Raw genomic sequence first — 17,419 nt, 5'->3', positions numbered from 1 at the left:
TCAAGTTTATAACTGTTACTTACATATAATATGATTTACGATATGACAATGGTGCTTTTAGTTGTTTACGTGGATTTTTTAATGTTTCTTTTCAGCATCAAGGCTCTAAAAGACGTGTGTCTACAGATAGTGTGCGAAATAGGTTATTGATATTTTGGGGCATAAAATGAGGCCCAACACAACACAGAAGTCTGAAAATGAGGCAAATGATGCCCTCTCTCTACACCAACACACACTGATTTTCAACGAACTTAAAAAGTTCGTCACCGAATTCTCTCTCTCTCTCTCTCTCTCTCTCTCTCTGTGTGTGTGTGTGTGTGTGTGTGTGTGTGTGTGTGTGTGTGTGTGTGTGTGTGTGTGTGTGTGTGTATGTGTGTGTGTGTGTGTGTGTATGTATGTATATATTTCTGTTATTTGCGATTTTTTAAATTTTGAGCCCTCCATTCGATAGAGCATAAAAACTATCTGAGAAAGTGTTGGAATTTTTCGTGTCACTCTTACTGTTCCCGAGATATTGGCCACCCATTGTTCGATTTCCGGAGATTTAAGGAGCCATATCTCGGGAACCATAAGTTATAGAGAGATAATATTGTTGTTGATCAATACCTAAGAGGATGGTGAACATTTTGGTACCAAATAGTAACTGGTGACCACTGGCCAATTAGCCACTGATCCCCAGATAGTGGCCAAAAAAGTTCGAATTTCGGGAAATTTAAGGAGTCATATCTTGGGAAGCATAAGCCATAGAGAGATGATATTTTGCGAAATTTTGAGAGAAACAGAAGAAAGTGTGGATAAAAAGATTTACTTTTACATGTAGGAACAATCACAGTTATCCTTACCACTCCATCTTTCCATTCCTTTTAAGTTCGTTCTGGCAATGCTCTCGGAGCATTATCAACTGTTTTTTTTTTTTTTTTTTTTTACAACAGTTTGTAATAAACAAACAAACCAAAAAAGTTAAATCAATAATTTAGGAACAATAACTAAATTCTTCTTTGCTTTTTTAGTTATAGCAGTTGAATAATCACAAATACAAATGCACACGACTTATATTACTGTATTAAAGTCCGCGGTTTAATACACTTTATGTTCTCCTTGTGTATGTGTGTGATAATCACGATGACATAAGAATAAAATTTATGTGAATAGTAGTAAAATGTACCTAATGATTGTTGTATTGTATACTTTTACAAATATTATTTTATTGTGAAGGATCGCGATTATCTTCGCTAGAAAAGGAAGTGAATGTATGTCCTAAAAACCTTCACTCACTTGGATTTTAAAATATACAAACATAATGTTTATTAACATATTCCTACAACGCCTTTAAAAATATGTACACACAAAATACCAGAACAATTTTCCGCTATGCTACAGTCTTATGTCCTTGATGAATAATATTTACGCTATGAGTTGATGTCTTGATCATTGATAGAAGTGAAAACACACACTACCGTATATATTAAGAATTTCCATAATGGACAGCTCACGGTGAATATGATTGCTTTCATTTTATTCTTATCATAGTTATTTTTTCTGTTACGTAGTGCAAGCATGGTTATATGTCACAGGTAGGACAATGCGTGTCACTGTTAGAACAATATCTGTCACTATTGGGACAATATACGTCACTTAGGACAATGTGTGCCACTGTTAGGACAATGTGTGTCACAGTTAGGACATGTGACACTGTTAGGACAATATGCATCGCTTAGGACACTGTGTGTCACTGTTAGGAGCTGTGACACTGTTAGGACAATTTGCGTCATTGTTAGAACAATATGTGTTACTGTTAGGAAAATATACGTCACTTAGAACAATGTGTGTCACTGTCAGAACACTGTGTCACTGTTAGCACAATGTGTGTCAGTTAGGACAATATGCATCACTTAGAACAATGTGTCACTGTTAGAACAACGTGTGTCACTGTTAGGACAATGTGTGTCACCGTTAGGACAATATGTGTCACTGTTAGGACAATGTGTGTCACTCTTAGCAGGCGCACACCTAGAAATTTTTGTTGGGGGAAGTCCAAGGTTTGGGGTGGGGAGTCCAATACTACAAGCCACTACGTCTATGTAGTATTGAACGGATATATTTTTCTGCACTCGAAAAGACGATAAGTAATTGTAAAATATTTCCACCTATATTTTCAGAAAAAAAGGTTAGAATTAGAGTACAGATGAAGTATAAGAGCAAAGGGCGTGGGTGAATAAGTATAGTCAAATGGCCTCAGATGAATCTTGGGACGACAAGTGGGTGGTATGTAAGTACACCCAAAATACATTAATCCCTCACGTTTCAAACCTCAACTCTCATTGGATCATGAGAAATGGCGCAAAATCGGAAAAGTGGGAGTAATTTATTTCTCAAGAATGGCTCGATCGATTTTAGTCAAACTTGGATGTATGTATAGGTGTGTATAAGGGTTTTGTCTGAAAAAAAAAATAACACCTCCCTCGACCATTTCCCCCTCAAAACATTCAATTCAATATTTTGAGCCCCTTTTGGCCCATGATGGTCTGCGAACACAATTATGAAAAAATAAAGTTTAAATGTCGCTTTAACCTTACAATCACATATTTTTTTTTTTCCAAAATTGTATCACATGTACGCCATGGTCAAAATTAGCCAAAACCAATCATACCACGCCTATAAGGGAGCAAATGCAAAAAGAACAGCTATTGATGTATCTTTTGCATATTTGCTACGTGGATGAATGAGAAATCACACCTGAAAAGTGCCAAACTCACTGAGGCCCCATTTGATGGCATGTCAAATAGCTTCCATAACTTAGATGACAATTATTTTCCATAACTTAGGTAATAAATAATGGCTGCAACCTGGGAGCAAGAGCCGATTGTTCGCAATCCATTTTTGCACAGTCGCAACAATACCAATAACTAATGACACTTTTGTAACCTTCTGTATTTCATTTTAGATGAAACCTTTGTAAGTCTTGCTTTGTGTGTGTCTTGAATGCACTGTAGTTTTCAATATCTTGTCGTTATCTTTAACATACTGCATATTAATATTACCTCTTTCATCCAACATTTCAGTCAAATAACATATTGCCTGTTTATATTTGAAGGATCCGCAAAACAATCCTTTCAAGTATTTTTCGGTCATTCGAGAAAAATCCTCAAGATCCCGTGAAGAAATAGATGTAAACGAAAGTTCTCTTGTTCACAATTTCTTCTGTTCAACAAAGGCTGCGAAGTTGTTTTCGTTTCCTGAAGTTTTCGCAGATTTCATGGTTGCGGTGATTGAGGAGTGTTTTTCATCTGATGTCACACGTATGGAAAATTTATTGTGTAGAGAACCAGCAATTCTAGAATACGGGCCGATACTAGCTATGATTTCATTGTCAAATATTTCATCCAACAGACGATACTTTTCTTTCTGCATTCCGTGTGTAGCTTCAACTGCTCAACGTCAGCTCAACGACTTCTTGTAACGAACCTAGTATGATTTGCTTCTGCAGTGGACAAAAATTGTGATTTCTTGCCTTTAAACGCAGGCATAGAAACTTCTTCACCTTTGTCCAATATAAGTTTTACAGGGCCTATATTTTAATCCATTGACTACTAATTTACTAATATAAAACGTACAATTCTTATGTAGATGGGGGTCTTGCTCTCCAAGAAAAATCTCAACAGACGCTCCTGGCTGTCAGTATTCCTTTTTTCGTGACAAATTCAAACAATTACAAAGATTCATTGTTTCGTGTTTGCTTTAAAGTGATAAGGGTGTTCATTCTCAAATAAATTGTTAAATATCAACGGTTTCATTATATCCCAAGCTAGAGATGGCTGCGCTACAGGTCATCAAATGGGGAATCAGTGAATTGCGCTTTTCAGATGTGATTTCTCATTCATTTACGTAGCAGATATGCAAAAGCTACATCAATAGCTGTTCTTTTTGCATTTGCTCCCTTATAGGTGTGGTATGATTGGTTTTGGCTAATTTTGACAATGGCGTACCTGTGATACAATTTTGAAAAAAAAAAGATAAAAAAGATATGTGATTGTAAGGTTAAAGCGACATCTAAACTTTATTTTTTCATAGTTGTGCTCGCAAACCATCATGGGTCATAGTGGGCTCAAAATATTGAATTGAATGTTTTGAAGGGGGAAATGGTCGGGGGGAGTTGTTATTTTTTTCAGACAAAGCCCTTGTATACTCCTATACATACATCCAAGTTGAACGAAATCGATCGAGCCATTTTTGAGAAATAAATTAATCCCACTTCTAGGATTTTGCGCCATTTCCTATGAACCAATGAGAATTAAAGTTTGAAACGTGAGGGATTAATTTATCTTGGGGGTGCATAGGGGAGAGGGGGGTACATTTGAACAGGGGGTACCTTTGAACATTTAAGATAACAGGCTAGAAATAATAGCATATCTGGTGGTTTCAAAATTTTTAGTTTGGCAAAACTGCGTTGCATGACGGTCATCTGTTATCTGCAATTTTAATGTACATGTTGATGAACAGCAGTACTTTGTTACATTTGTGGGGTGAAAAGTTGGAATTTTTGTGAAGTTTTGTAAGATTTTTGACAGAAGCCTGTGTTTTGATATTATCTGCCATTCATTGCAGAAGCAAGTACATTAATTTACTTATCCAATGTTGCCCTTTGTATTTCACAATAGCTTGTACTATCTGGGTATTATCAAATTATGCTTGATCATGCCGGTTGGGGCAGCTTTGAACAAAAATTAGGGGGCACATTTGAACATTGTTCTACATATGCTTTTCTGAAAGTTATAAGTACCAGCAACATGTTTGTGTTCTCAGACAATGAAGACAAATGTTCAGTACCAACTGCTGATATTGTGTGTGGACTTTCTAATTCTTGTCTGTCGTTTTCGATTACTTTTAAACTCTCGTCCGCCTCACTTGGGAGTTGAGTATAACCTTGAAGTTGAATTGGATTATAACTGTCACTATTCATGTCAGTGACCCCAAAAACTATGAATTCAACTCAATTTAGATGTGTTTCCGAAGGGAAGGCAAATTATTTAGAGCACAGAGGCGCACAATATACAAATACGGGCCTGCATATATGTTTCAGCAATTATTACTATTATTATTATTTCGTTGCCATACGCGATTGGTTAATTCTTGTGCCTTAAACTGTTAATGCTGCTTTGTTACATTAGCCTTGTTGTTCGTAAACGAATTCATCCTGAAAATAACGATTATTGTAGTAAAATAATGGTTTGTTCAAAACTGCCCCACGTATGTTCAAATCTACCCCATGCTTGTTTAAATCTACCCCCCAAGGGGGTACATTTGAACGACACCCCCTGCGCCCTTGCACAGAATGACAAGATCAAACAAAGTACTCTATTTTATGGCAAATATAATGTATATTATATTTAGCTTTTGTTACAGTTCTATAAGGAAATTTACTGGGTGTTTGGAAGCAAAAACGAATATTCGAAAACAGATGTTCAAATGTACCCCCCTCTCCCCTACATACCACCCGCTTGTCGTCCCAAGATCCATTTGAGGCCATTTCACTATACTTATCCATCCTTGCCCTTTCCATGCTACACCAATCATTTCCCTCTTAAACTAGTATAGTTTTATTGAAAAAGTGTACGAATATATGTTCAGTTAGTAAATTTTTAGTGGAATCCGGACCCGGTTGACCTGACTTCGTGTGTTCGCCCCCTGACTGTTTGGAATGTATGTGTTATTCTTAGCCGAATACAAACAACAGTAGACGCGATCTTCTGCTTAACAGTACATTTTTAAAAGATACCGTAAATAAATAAATAAATAAATAAACACATTTCAGTAGAATAAACATATTAATTATCATTGGAAAGAACGACGTACAGACTTTTGAGGGCCATAAATATTTGTTTCTCTCGATTTCCTCGAAAATGAGAAATTAAGAAGTAGTTTTTTTTTGTTTTCAAAACCTCTCAATAATCTCCTTTTCAAAAAAAAAAAATAGTTTCTACCATTTATTTGTCAAAGCAAAATATTTAAATTTTCAAACATCAAACACAATCAAATTGTCACTTAAAAGAGCACAATTTCTATACTTATAAGCTCTAATGTCATATCTATACATAGCTCTATATAATAGTTTAAAAAAAAAAAACGCGTTTTCTGCGAAAGTTGCGTCTATGGGTTTTTCGAGTTAAAAAAAAAGAAAAAAACTTGTCACTGACCCTCAAAGAATTCCCTTTTGTTTAGATCAATGTGATTTATTGATTGACTTAGGTCTCTATGTATCATCTTGTGTTAATAATGATTTCAGGGATAGCCCGGGGGAGAATTTCCTCTCTAGAGCTACGAAATTCCAACACCTCCGGAATATATCTCCGATCATGCACAACTTGAATTACTAGTATATTAGAAGTACTACTTTCACTCCCCCGTGCATTGAAATTCCACCCCGGGGGGATTTTCTGAAATCGTCACTGCTGTATACAGTCGTCTTGTTAATATCCTAATGAAAAACTTCATTATCAAGTTCATTTCAATAAATGGCGTAGTTATCGTAAAGAATCTATTTTTTTAAATTTATAAACCAATAGTTTTCCCGATTTTCTCCAAAAAGTCACATGAAGATATACACAAACGCATATCACTTTCTTCAGCTCAACGTGATTAATCGAATAGTCAATGTTTAATCTTTAGTCTTTTTTCGTTAATATTGTAGAATTTTCAATCTTCTCTTATTTGGAGAAGAGTTCAGACAATCCCCCTTTCTTACACTGAAATCATAGGGACTAATAATTCCATTGTCACAATGACAGCTTTCTTTATAGCCTGTACGCCTATAGCTAGCGTACGCGGCTTAAGCCCATGTCTTCGCCTTCGGTCGGCGATAGACAGGGGCGTCATTTAGGGGGGCAGGAGGGGACAACTGCCCCCCCCGAAGAGTTTGCGGAATACATATACTTTAATCGATTGTCTACAAATATACTAGTACAAAACGCGAAAAGTCTTACGTCGGTGGTGCTCTTGCCCCCCCCAAGCGAAGTCCTAAATGACGCTCCTGGCGATAGACCCGGGTTTGACTCTCAGAGGGAGTTTACGTGCTTCGAATCCCACATGAAGCTGCATATCCATGTCTCATATAATATTAGTGCTGAAAGGACGTCAAACTCAAAACGAATCAACCAAGTGTAATGTTGTTGTGGTTCTAAAAGTATGGGTTTAACCTTAAATTAAATATTTGGTATACTTATTGCTTAATGGTTAATGTGCGTGCCTTTGAAGATTTTTGGATGTTGATCTACCATTGTGAGGCTTTTGGGAAGTTACGTCAATTAAGAGGCAACGAAATCCGATTTACAAAGGCAGAAATAGTTCGAATGGAAGCCTATATCATTCTTTAACCATATATCACTCGAATAACATCCGTTTGGCCGTGCATAACCCTTCGAGAACCCTAAGAATTCTGTTTATTATGCATCGGGCCGCAGTGGCTCAATGGTAGAGCGTTCACTTCTGGTGCGTATGATCCCTAGTTTGATCTCATCTCGCGTTAAGTAGGCTTAGTGATGGACAAACACCATGGTGGTTTTTCTCGAGGTTCTCCCATTTCCTCCCACTTTCTTCATTCCACCATTTCATTTCTCATCATCATTGTCTCTTTTAGCCCACACGGCATAACTATGGAACGTAAAACTCAAAGATTTCATTTCTTTTCATTTCGAAATTTATGTTCCTTTGCAGCAAAGTGTTCCTTATTTTTACTTTCCACATCAATTGAGGAGTTTGATGTAATAAGGGCGTTTACTCTCTTTTTGCGTCAAACGCATTTGTGGCTTTTGCCATGCTGGTTTAGCCTCCTGCTAACATTTCAATTCAATATCGGAATAAAATGTTGCATATTACATTGTTTTATGTAAGAAAAAACTACTTAAAGTTTCAACATTGTTTTTCTCCAGCTGCATGTTTCAGACTTACGCCCTTATTGCATCAAACTCCTCAATTACAGCAACTCCCTTGTTCGTGTTAGAATACGATCATGTAGTTCTTACAGCGTTCCATAGATGTCACTACACATCAATCTTCTTTGCGACAAATGCTGCCATCCTACTGATTCTCCACAAGATCTGAATTTTCAACTTATTTACTGATCTACTAATAGATTAAAAAAAAAAAACTAATAAATCTACTGATATTTCTGCTATCAACCGTAGAAGATAGGCTTTTGGCGGTAGAAACGATTCTTCATAGACTAAAAGACTCTTACAAGACATACACTTTGTAAATTTCATAATTATAGCATATAGGCCCTATTCAGTAATTTAAACAAGCAGATCAGATGAAGATTCGCATATTTTTATGTTATGAAATACTATACTGTATCTTCTTTGAGAGCCATTTCTGACTGCTACCATGCGCGCCGATTAGGTGAGTGCTCCGGCCTCCAGTACCCACACAAATAATCTAGCGGGTGCTGCCACCTACAAGGTTTTTAGTTTAGACCCGTTTTTCAACTCGTTTCTATTGCGTTTAAGACAGCCCCGTTACCGACTGAGCTAGGAAAGCCTCAACTTATTACAGTACCGTTATATTTTACTTTATCACAGCATAGCCCCTTTTGACAGTGTTCATAAGATATTAACTGAAAATAATCAAATATCGAGACTTCCCTGAAAACATATAACACATCCCGCCATTGATATGCACCCACATAAATTTTGGAAAGCAGGCATCGTTGACTTCTACGTAAAGCCTAAGTACTTACATAGTGCAGGAAGCGAAAAAGTGAACTATCGAAACCCTAGGTCTTCTTACTTTTTTTAAAAAAAGTATTTTGATGCGAGGGTCTTCTCTACAATCAAGAAACTTTTTTTTTTTTTTAACCAGGTGTTTGGACTTATTCCTTGACAAAACCTTGATTATTCACTGACAAAAGTTTAGGATCTTTGAGTTGAGTTGATTTTAGTTTAGCGTCCCTTTCAGCACCGAGGCTATATGAGACGTGGACCTACTGATTAACGAAGAATCCGAACCACATGAGCTCCCGCCGGGTATCGAACCCGGGTCTCCCACGCCGAAGGCGCGTACGCAAACCGCTCAGCCACGAGGAATCTCCTTTAGGATCTTTAATAATAATAATAATAATAATAATAATAATAATAATAATAATAATAATAATAATAATAATAATAATAATAATAATAATAATAATAATAATAATAATGTATCTATGTGTCTGTCTGTCATCAGCTTTTAAAATAGAAGTCATCTAGAGCCACCAACATTTTGTACACACATAGATCTTTGCCAGATCTCATGGCCTACGAAGTTTTTCTTTTTCCGAATTTCATACTGAGTGGAAATTACAGGGAGGAGATAAAAATGTATTCATAAAACAAGATGTTAAATTTCCGGAACTCCAAATATTAGTGCCGAATTCATAGATTTCAGGGTCACTGATATGAATACTAACACTCTCGATACCGTTCAAGTCCAATTTTAGCCCCTATCGTCATGAGGGTTAGAAGGGGATGAAAAATAACATGACCAAAATGACCGATGTTATTGTTAGATTCATAGTTTTCGGAGCCATGCTAAGCTGATTGATAACAGGTCCGATTACATTTATGCCCCCTCCCCCCCAAAAAAAGAACATGTCAGCTGGTTAGATGCAATTACAACAAGTTCTCGGAATTACATAAGTTTAGGATGTTGCAAACTTAACCAATATTTACCGTATCTTCAGAACGGTTTGAGATATCAAGTATCTGGAAGTAACATTATATTCTTCACATCTATTGAAAGCCATCTACGCAATTGGACGAAGTACTTGTCTAAGCAGCTTTTTGAAATAAGAAAGTTATGAAGAAAGTCAAATTTTTAATCACTTGTAACTTTGTTCCTATTCATTCGAAATCTGTCACATCATGATCATAGTATTAGACACTATACACTTTGAATGTACATTGTTTGATCTGCCTCACTCTGGTTATTACTACTATAGAGGTCACCATTTTTAACAAGGTTTTTGATACTGTAACGTCTGTAGTTTGCAACACTCAATAACAAACGTGATATAGTATATTTTCGTTTAGCACGTAGATTTGAAATATGTAACAAGTTGGTAATAAGTAATAGTGCCGTTTGAAATATAACTTTGTGTTGGGTTGGCAACACTGTTAACATTGTAGTATCGCAGGGAATGTCAATGTTCTCCTCCCGATATTTCCAAGGTACAAAATTTTAGAGTTTTGTATTTTCTTTTTCATTTTATAGGTCACAAAGGCGTATCAAGATAACTGGTCCAGCCCATATCTATGTATACGTACCAGGATGTGAACACACGACACATTTGCTTTTTCTGATTAATCCAACGCTCTTTCATTGAGCTATTAAGCTACAAACAACTACTTCACAACTCAAAAATGGGTATTCCTGCAACGTGTAGTGCTGGGTTGTTAGATTTCGATTATTTACCATTTCCAACGCCTAGGGCCGACCCTAGGCAATTTGTCGCCCTGTGCAATGGTATCATTTGCTGCTCCTCCACTTTCTCCAGAACGAACAAATCTTCAAAGCCACGATTATAAGTATGCCACCCCATCATAGGCAACGAAGGGGAAGGAAAGTGTACTCGCACTCAGAAAGGCCTAAACTCAAGAAATACAATCTCGTTGTGTCTGTATTTTTATTTAAATAATAATCTATTATGTTACTGAAAGATAAAGCAAACACACCTCATTGGAAACATGGTAATCCTTTTTATAGAATTCAATATCAAGCTTCAATCTCAATATATCAGTTTGCAATTCCAGTGTAACTAGCTCTTTTATTTCTTGATTTCCCTTCTACAAATGTTTAAAATAAAATAAAAAACGTTTTCACCTTCAATGATTAACTTGTTTTGTGACAAAGACAAGACTAGTTTTAATATAAAAACTGTGATAACTAACTAAATGGAACAAGTGTTCGCTACTACTCGAGAATTGAGTTCTTGTATTTGACAACAATCAAATAATTCATACTGGGATTTGTTTGGCCATTTGCTTTAGCACTGTCTTAAACTAATGCGACCTAAACATGATTTATGAATGTAGTATTCAAATAGAATGTCAACTTAGTAAATTTAACTACCATCATCATGAAGTATGTTTCCCACAAGAAATATTTATTTTACGTAAATAATACAATTATGACATATTTTTCCGCTCTCTGCAAATTCACATGTTGCACATATGTAGAGCCGACCCTACCTGCGCGAGTATTCTGTCTAAATCAGCCTGCTAAATTTTCGGTCGCTAAGTCGCTATTAGCGACCAAATATTTTAGTTTGGCAATATTCTAGCCTTTAAATTATTTTCCTTGGAATTGAGAAGTAAAGATGGCGACTAAATTCTTTGGATTCAGACCTGAAATGTCGTACCCTGTTCTAGAAAAATTATTTTTATTTTTATTTATTTTATTTATTTATTTTTTTTTTAATCAATATAAAATCAAGCTACTATCACTGAAGTGTTTCCAAGCAACAGATCTAAACACATTAAAATATGTATACACTTAAGAGCAAGTCAAATGATATGGTTTTGAAGTCTCAAAATGAGACAATGGGAAACTGTAGTACAATTACGCAATTTACTCGCTTTTGAACTTTTAGTACAGGGTTTCTATAACGGTAACAAGTGAAAATGTAGGATGACCCTGAAAGAACGTAGGCAACAGTCACATGAAGTGAGGTCTTTACAATTTGAACGCTTTACAAACTACTTTTGCATTATACCCCGATATTTTCATTTTTCTTGACAATTCATGCCCAAAGTCATATGTGCCCTTAAAGGAATAATAAACAAACTTCCATCTTAAAAAAAAAAAAAAATGAAAGTGGTGGAATTAACATGATTCGCGAGAAATATACTGTATTGTGATATCTACTTGTGAAAGAAGAATTCAATTATCCCAAATCTCTGCCAACAATTGAAAAATTAGTTTCAAAATATAATTAATTGTTGACATATTTTCAACCACAAAATGAATAAATTTCACATCAAACTATAGTGACGAGATAATGAGGAAGATTATATTAAGCAGAGCACATATGACGGTCAATGAAGGCTTCTATCATTGCCAGTAGAAACGCGACTGGAATTTTGATTCGCGCTTGGAGAAGACACCTCACAACAGGTCGAGTGAGTAAAGAGGAAGAAAAAATCAAACCATGGAGTGTAGAGGTAAGTGCTTTCTCCATGTTTTTTTACCTTTTGGCTTGTACAGGAAATGATGTAAACATCGCTCTCTGGCCACCATTACGGTAACTCTAGGGTTCTCTGAGTATATGGTCCGGATATACGTACTTTACAGACTAAAGTGGCATCTTATATATTCTCATTTCACTCTAACTGGAAACGATGTCATTTGATACAGGGTTTGTCCGGGAAGTACCGTAATAGGACTGATTTTATCCCGCCATGACTGTACTTCGGAGCGTGCGCGCACCGACTGGATCCGGTAGAGGGCGTTCCTAGCTAACGAACGAGCGGCTGGTCAGATGTCTCCGAGCACACGGAGAGTCAGGACAGGCTTTTTCGCGCGACGTGTTTCTGTGAGTGGTGCAAGCCGAAAATGCAGCGTTCGTTAGAGCAGAGGTAAGCGATTAAATTATGTTAAACTCGGTAAATCTGCGACAGAGACGTTTGATATGATCAAGCAGGCTTACCCAGATGATGCTTTAGCAAGACGTGGTGTGTTTCGGTGGCACAAGGCCTTTTCGGAGGGCCGGGAAGAGGTCGCCGATGAAGACCGTGCTGGAAGACCTTCCACTTCGACAAACGCCGACAATGTGACTCGTATGCGCGAAGTTTTGAACTCAGACCGTCGACTAAGTATTCGTTTAATTGCCCAGATGTTAAATTTACCAAAAACTATGGTTCATGAAATTGTGACGGAGCATTTGAACATGCGCAAGGTGTGCGCGAAGATTGTCCCAAAAGAGCTCACTGACGACCAGAAATTGCGGCGAGTGGAATTGTGCCTAGAAAATTTGAACATGTGTGAAAGTGACCCCCAATTTTTGAATAACGTAATCACAGGTGAATAATCATGGATCTTTGAGTATGATCCCGAGACAAAGAGGCACACGCCGGCGTCTTCTCGCCCAAAAAAGGGAAGAATGAGCAAATCCAAAGTGAAAACGATGCTCATTGTCTTTTTTGACATCAAAGGCATCGTCCACCATGAATTTGTTCCTCCTGGACAAACCGTCAACGCCAAGTTTTACGTGGAAGTGCTCAAGAGACTCAAACGAAGGATCAATCCGACATCGGAGCCGACTGGAAGCTGCACCACGAAAACGCCCCGGCTCACACCGCCTTTCTTGTGATCAGTTACCTGACCAAGGCCGGCATCCCAATGCTTCCGCAGCCGCCCTACAGCCCAGATGTGCCTCCCCCCGGGATTTATTTTTGTTTCCTCGCCTGAAACGCCCGATGAAAGGCAAGCATTTTGAGACGACAGAGGGGATCCAAGCAGCTTGCACCGCGGCTCTCAAGGCTATTCCTGAGAATGACTTCCGTGACGCCTTCAATGCTTGGAAATCGCGCTGGCATCGCTGCATCGACGCAGAAGGAGCCTATTTTGAAAGTTTTTAAAGAATTGCAACGATTGGCTCAATAATTTTTTTTTTTAAATCGACTCAGTCCTATTACTTTCCGGACAAACCCTGTACTTGATCCAGTTTGAACACATGTAGTAGTATAATCTCGTCTACTCTCCAGGATCGTATCCACGGGGGTCTAGGAGGTTCGCCCCCGCTAAATTTTTACTGCACCCTAAAATTTTCACGATATGCTTGCAAATGAACTATAATATGGTTGGATCGCTCCCCCCTAACTTCTACCGACCCCCCTCCCCTACATTTTTGGTCTGGCTACCGGCCTGCGTCTGCTGGCGGCTACGACATACCTCACCAACACAGTGTTGTCCCTTTTGTCTCAGTTTATGAGTTCTTGATATACTTCTTAAATACTATATGCCTCATTAACTTAATGTGGAGACATCAAGTTTATTTTCTTTAGAATTCGTTTGATTACCTCTGGCAGTGGAATTTAAAAATGGTTCAAGAGAAAATGTGTAGTCGAATCTTAAATTCAAAATTTGCCTAATGCGAAATTATATTCAAAGCACCGAGAATAAATGACAGAAAATTATTATTAAAGTAAGAATATTGTTAGGTTTCATACCCTTACGTGTAAACACACGCTTCATTCGTGTGTAAACATACGCTTCATTCACGACCATGTGCTATATTGTGTGAAACATTATCACCAGCAGACGATGGAAGGGGAACACCAGGGAATCACAAGTTGGTTCGGAAAGAAACCGAAGATACCTCTCCTCACATACCGCCCCTTCAGAGGATACCCATAAAAGAGGACTACAAATGGACACAAGTATCAGTTAACAACTTATCATTAACCTACCGAAATCTCACCCCGGCGCGGCGGTAGCAGTGGTCTATGGAAAAATCCTTCTAAACCTTATCTCTGAAGGCTGCATTGGGCATTCATCCTACAACTACCATCCACTTATGGCTGCAATGAGTTATGGAGGAATTATATCTCCCGAGGTCACATTGGACAAAGGAAACTCCTTGTAAGCATCTACCCCTGATATTGCATGAACGAAGGGGTTCTAACTTTAACCTAACACACTTTGAGAAACGCTGATTTAGAATATGAAATATCGGCATATTAAATGTATTAAATTAATCACTGGGATTTTGGCTTTTACAATACTGTTCACATACGGAAAGATAGTTCGACTGAGAAAGTTCGACTGCTAGATTAATCGTGAATGAAGGGAAAGTTCTTATTTATTACTTCTTAACCATTAGTGCCCGGCTATTTGAGGCGATCGCAAAGCGTATGTATTGCTCATGCATATTTATTGCTCATTGGAATACGCTGACCATGTATTTAAATGTAGATGACTAATCATAAACGCGAAAGCAATAAAATCGCTGTGAAAACGTCAACTCGAGCGTATTTGGTGCGGGTCGGAACAATAGACCGCCTGCTGTTTAAAAGATTTCAAAAGGAAGGGAAAGAAAGGAAACACGTGTTGCGAGGCAAAGGGATTGTAGTAGGAAACAGCTGCTTGGAAGATGGTTTGTGCAGAGTATTGGAACTCTGCTATTACACACCTGGACCTGGCAAAAAGACCTGGAAACCCTGACTGGCTCACAGTATGATTTACATATCTGGTGAAAGTAAAATTACTGAATAGCCACTTTGGCCGCGTTCGCTACAGGGGGTAACGCTTTCTCGACTAGCCTAGGACTTAATGGTTATAAGGGTTATGAGACACCACTTAGACCAAGCAAAATATTGCATTAGATAGAAAAATGCATCACAACTACCCTGAAACATACCACAGACATAATCAAGATTTATTTCAAAATAAGGGAAACCTCCATCTAAGACACAAGAAAGATGAAAACTCTTCTAGGTATCTATGTTTTACGAAAGAAATCAAGGACTATGAAAATCTTCCTAATAATTATTTACTTATTAGAGCTATAACTTGAAAAATATACTGTAAAATCAATGTTAGCAAGTATATAAATAAATTAATTATATAATCAACATTAAAAATAATTGAACAAATTTTATTTATAAGACTTTTAAACAACTGGTAATCAGTGTCAACTAACAACGTGACTACCGCCATATAAGAAAACAATACAATATAATTTGATTTAATTGGACACTTATTCAATCGAGATGGGTCTATATCCACCACTTTAAATAGCATCTTTGTAGGTGCTGAAGAATATACACACTTTGAAAAAACTATAATCAGTATTATTATTCTTTTATTAGTAGATAATATCATTGGTGACAGACAAGTATAGCCTACTTAGTTTTTTTTTTTTTTTTAAAAAAAAAAGAATATTTGTAAATATTGTATACAAGTCTTTCTTCTTGGTTTTAGAGGTAAGTTGTTGGATTTAAGAATAATATAAATTACCCTAAGAATAATAAAAAATTATCCTATCCAATCAAGTTATCCAAAATGGTTGAAACCATTCACAATGAAAATGGGCGAACGAACAATCCACTATGAGAACAAATTATTCTATAATTGTAGGGAAAGACAGTACAACAATGAAAGAACTATGGGCATTGGTTTCGACAAAAATAACAATAATGAGGAGAGTCCAAAGAAAGAAATGGAAGATGTAACGATTGCAAAATCGTTACATTTTGGTTCATAGTTTCATTATGGAAAATTACTTTTTTTGTTTTCTTTTTTTAAAAAAGTAAGAAAGTTATTGTTTTTGTTTTTGAAGAATTACTTTGTTATACGTTGTTGGATTGAAATGAGAGTACTTTCATTGTAAAGAGCATGAAAAAAGCTTTAAAATGATATATATATGTTTATATGTTAGCTTGGTTATTCTTGTAATACGGCAGAGAATCAATTCTTTTTTTTTTTTTTTAAATTACACAACCAATTCAGTTAGCGCAGGGGTCTGGAGTGACGTATGTAATGGGTTGGGCGCTGCGCAGTAGCGAGAGTCTTGCTCCTATATATGGCATTCTGATCCGCTGCGCCTCATAACTGTATTGTAGTTTATTGAGCCAACACGGGTTGGACTCAAGAAATAGACATCATTACTTCGCGCCGAAAATTGTTCTTTTTAGAAAACGTGGTCGAGAGTTCGTTATAGCTGTGCCTCGTTTAAACTTGTGAAGTGTGTCTTAATTACAACTGTGATTCTAAAACTCAGTGTTAAATTACTAAGAGTTCAGAAATATAAAATTAAATTGTGTTTAAATAAGTTCTGTAAGCTTAATCAGTTTAAAAGTGAAAAAGTTACTTGTGTTTCTAGTGTGTGAAGTTGTGTTAAAGGAAGACGTATCTTGCAAGTGAATGAAATTAATAAGGTCTAAATTTCCTCTTAATAATACTTCCGTAGTCAAAACCTTTTAAAAGCTAAAAACTACGTTAAATTCCTAACGCTGCTTTGTGAGAGACGGAACACGTGTATTACGTCATCGAGTCTAGTGCGTTTCTTGCTTTCGTTGTACCACAGAAGGTCGAGTAAGAAATTTAACTGGGTAACTTTAAATGGGGGAAGAAAAATAAAACGTTAAATCAAGTATTAAAATTCCACTTTTAAATTGCATACTCGCGTGGTAACTAATATAAGAAGGATTTCCATAACTTCTTTTCATTCATTACTAAACTTTGTCGGTAATTAATGGTAATTAAAATTACTAATTACTTTTAATTTCGTTCTATTTAAATTTAAAATCTAAAACAGTCTCTAATAACGTGTTTAAAGTTTTGAAGAACTAAAGTAAAATATAAATTGGTATTTCCTGCTTTGGAAATAGGTTAACTAATTTACAGTGCTGTTAATGAAAACGTCACTAGTTACCTAGATCAGTAATTA

General features: G+C 36.7%; 1 protein-coding gene across 1 annotated transcript in view; it reads left to right on the top strand.

The window, feature by feature from the left end:
* LOC145679082 (uncharacterized) overlaps window positions 1-16,234 on the top strand; it is a 48,695-nt gene extending 32,461 nt beyond the window's left edge. Inside the window, exon 2 of the mRNA XM_081749678.1 lies at window positions 16,108-16,234. Within this exon, the coding sequence (XP_081605804.1) occupies window positions 16,108-16,234 (127 nt within the window). The remainder of the gene's footprint in view (window positions 1-16,107) is intronic.
* The last annotated feature ends 1,185 nt before the right edge of the window (window positions 16,235-17,419 follow it).

The sequence above is a fragment of the Thermobia domestica genome, chromosome 2 (genome assembly GCF_964235325.1).
Source record: "Thermobia domestica chromosome 2, izTheDome1.hap1.1, whole genome shotgun sequence".
Classification (NCBI taxonomy): domain Eukaryota; kingdom Metazoa; phylum Arthropoda; class Insecta; order Zygentoma; family Lepismatidae; genus Thermobia; species Thermobia domestica.
The sequence above is the reverse complement of the archived record's forward strand: the minus strand, read 5'-3'. Positions and strand labels throughout refer to the sequence as shown.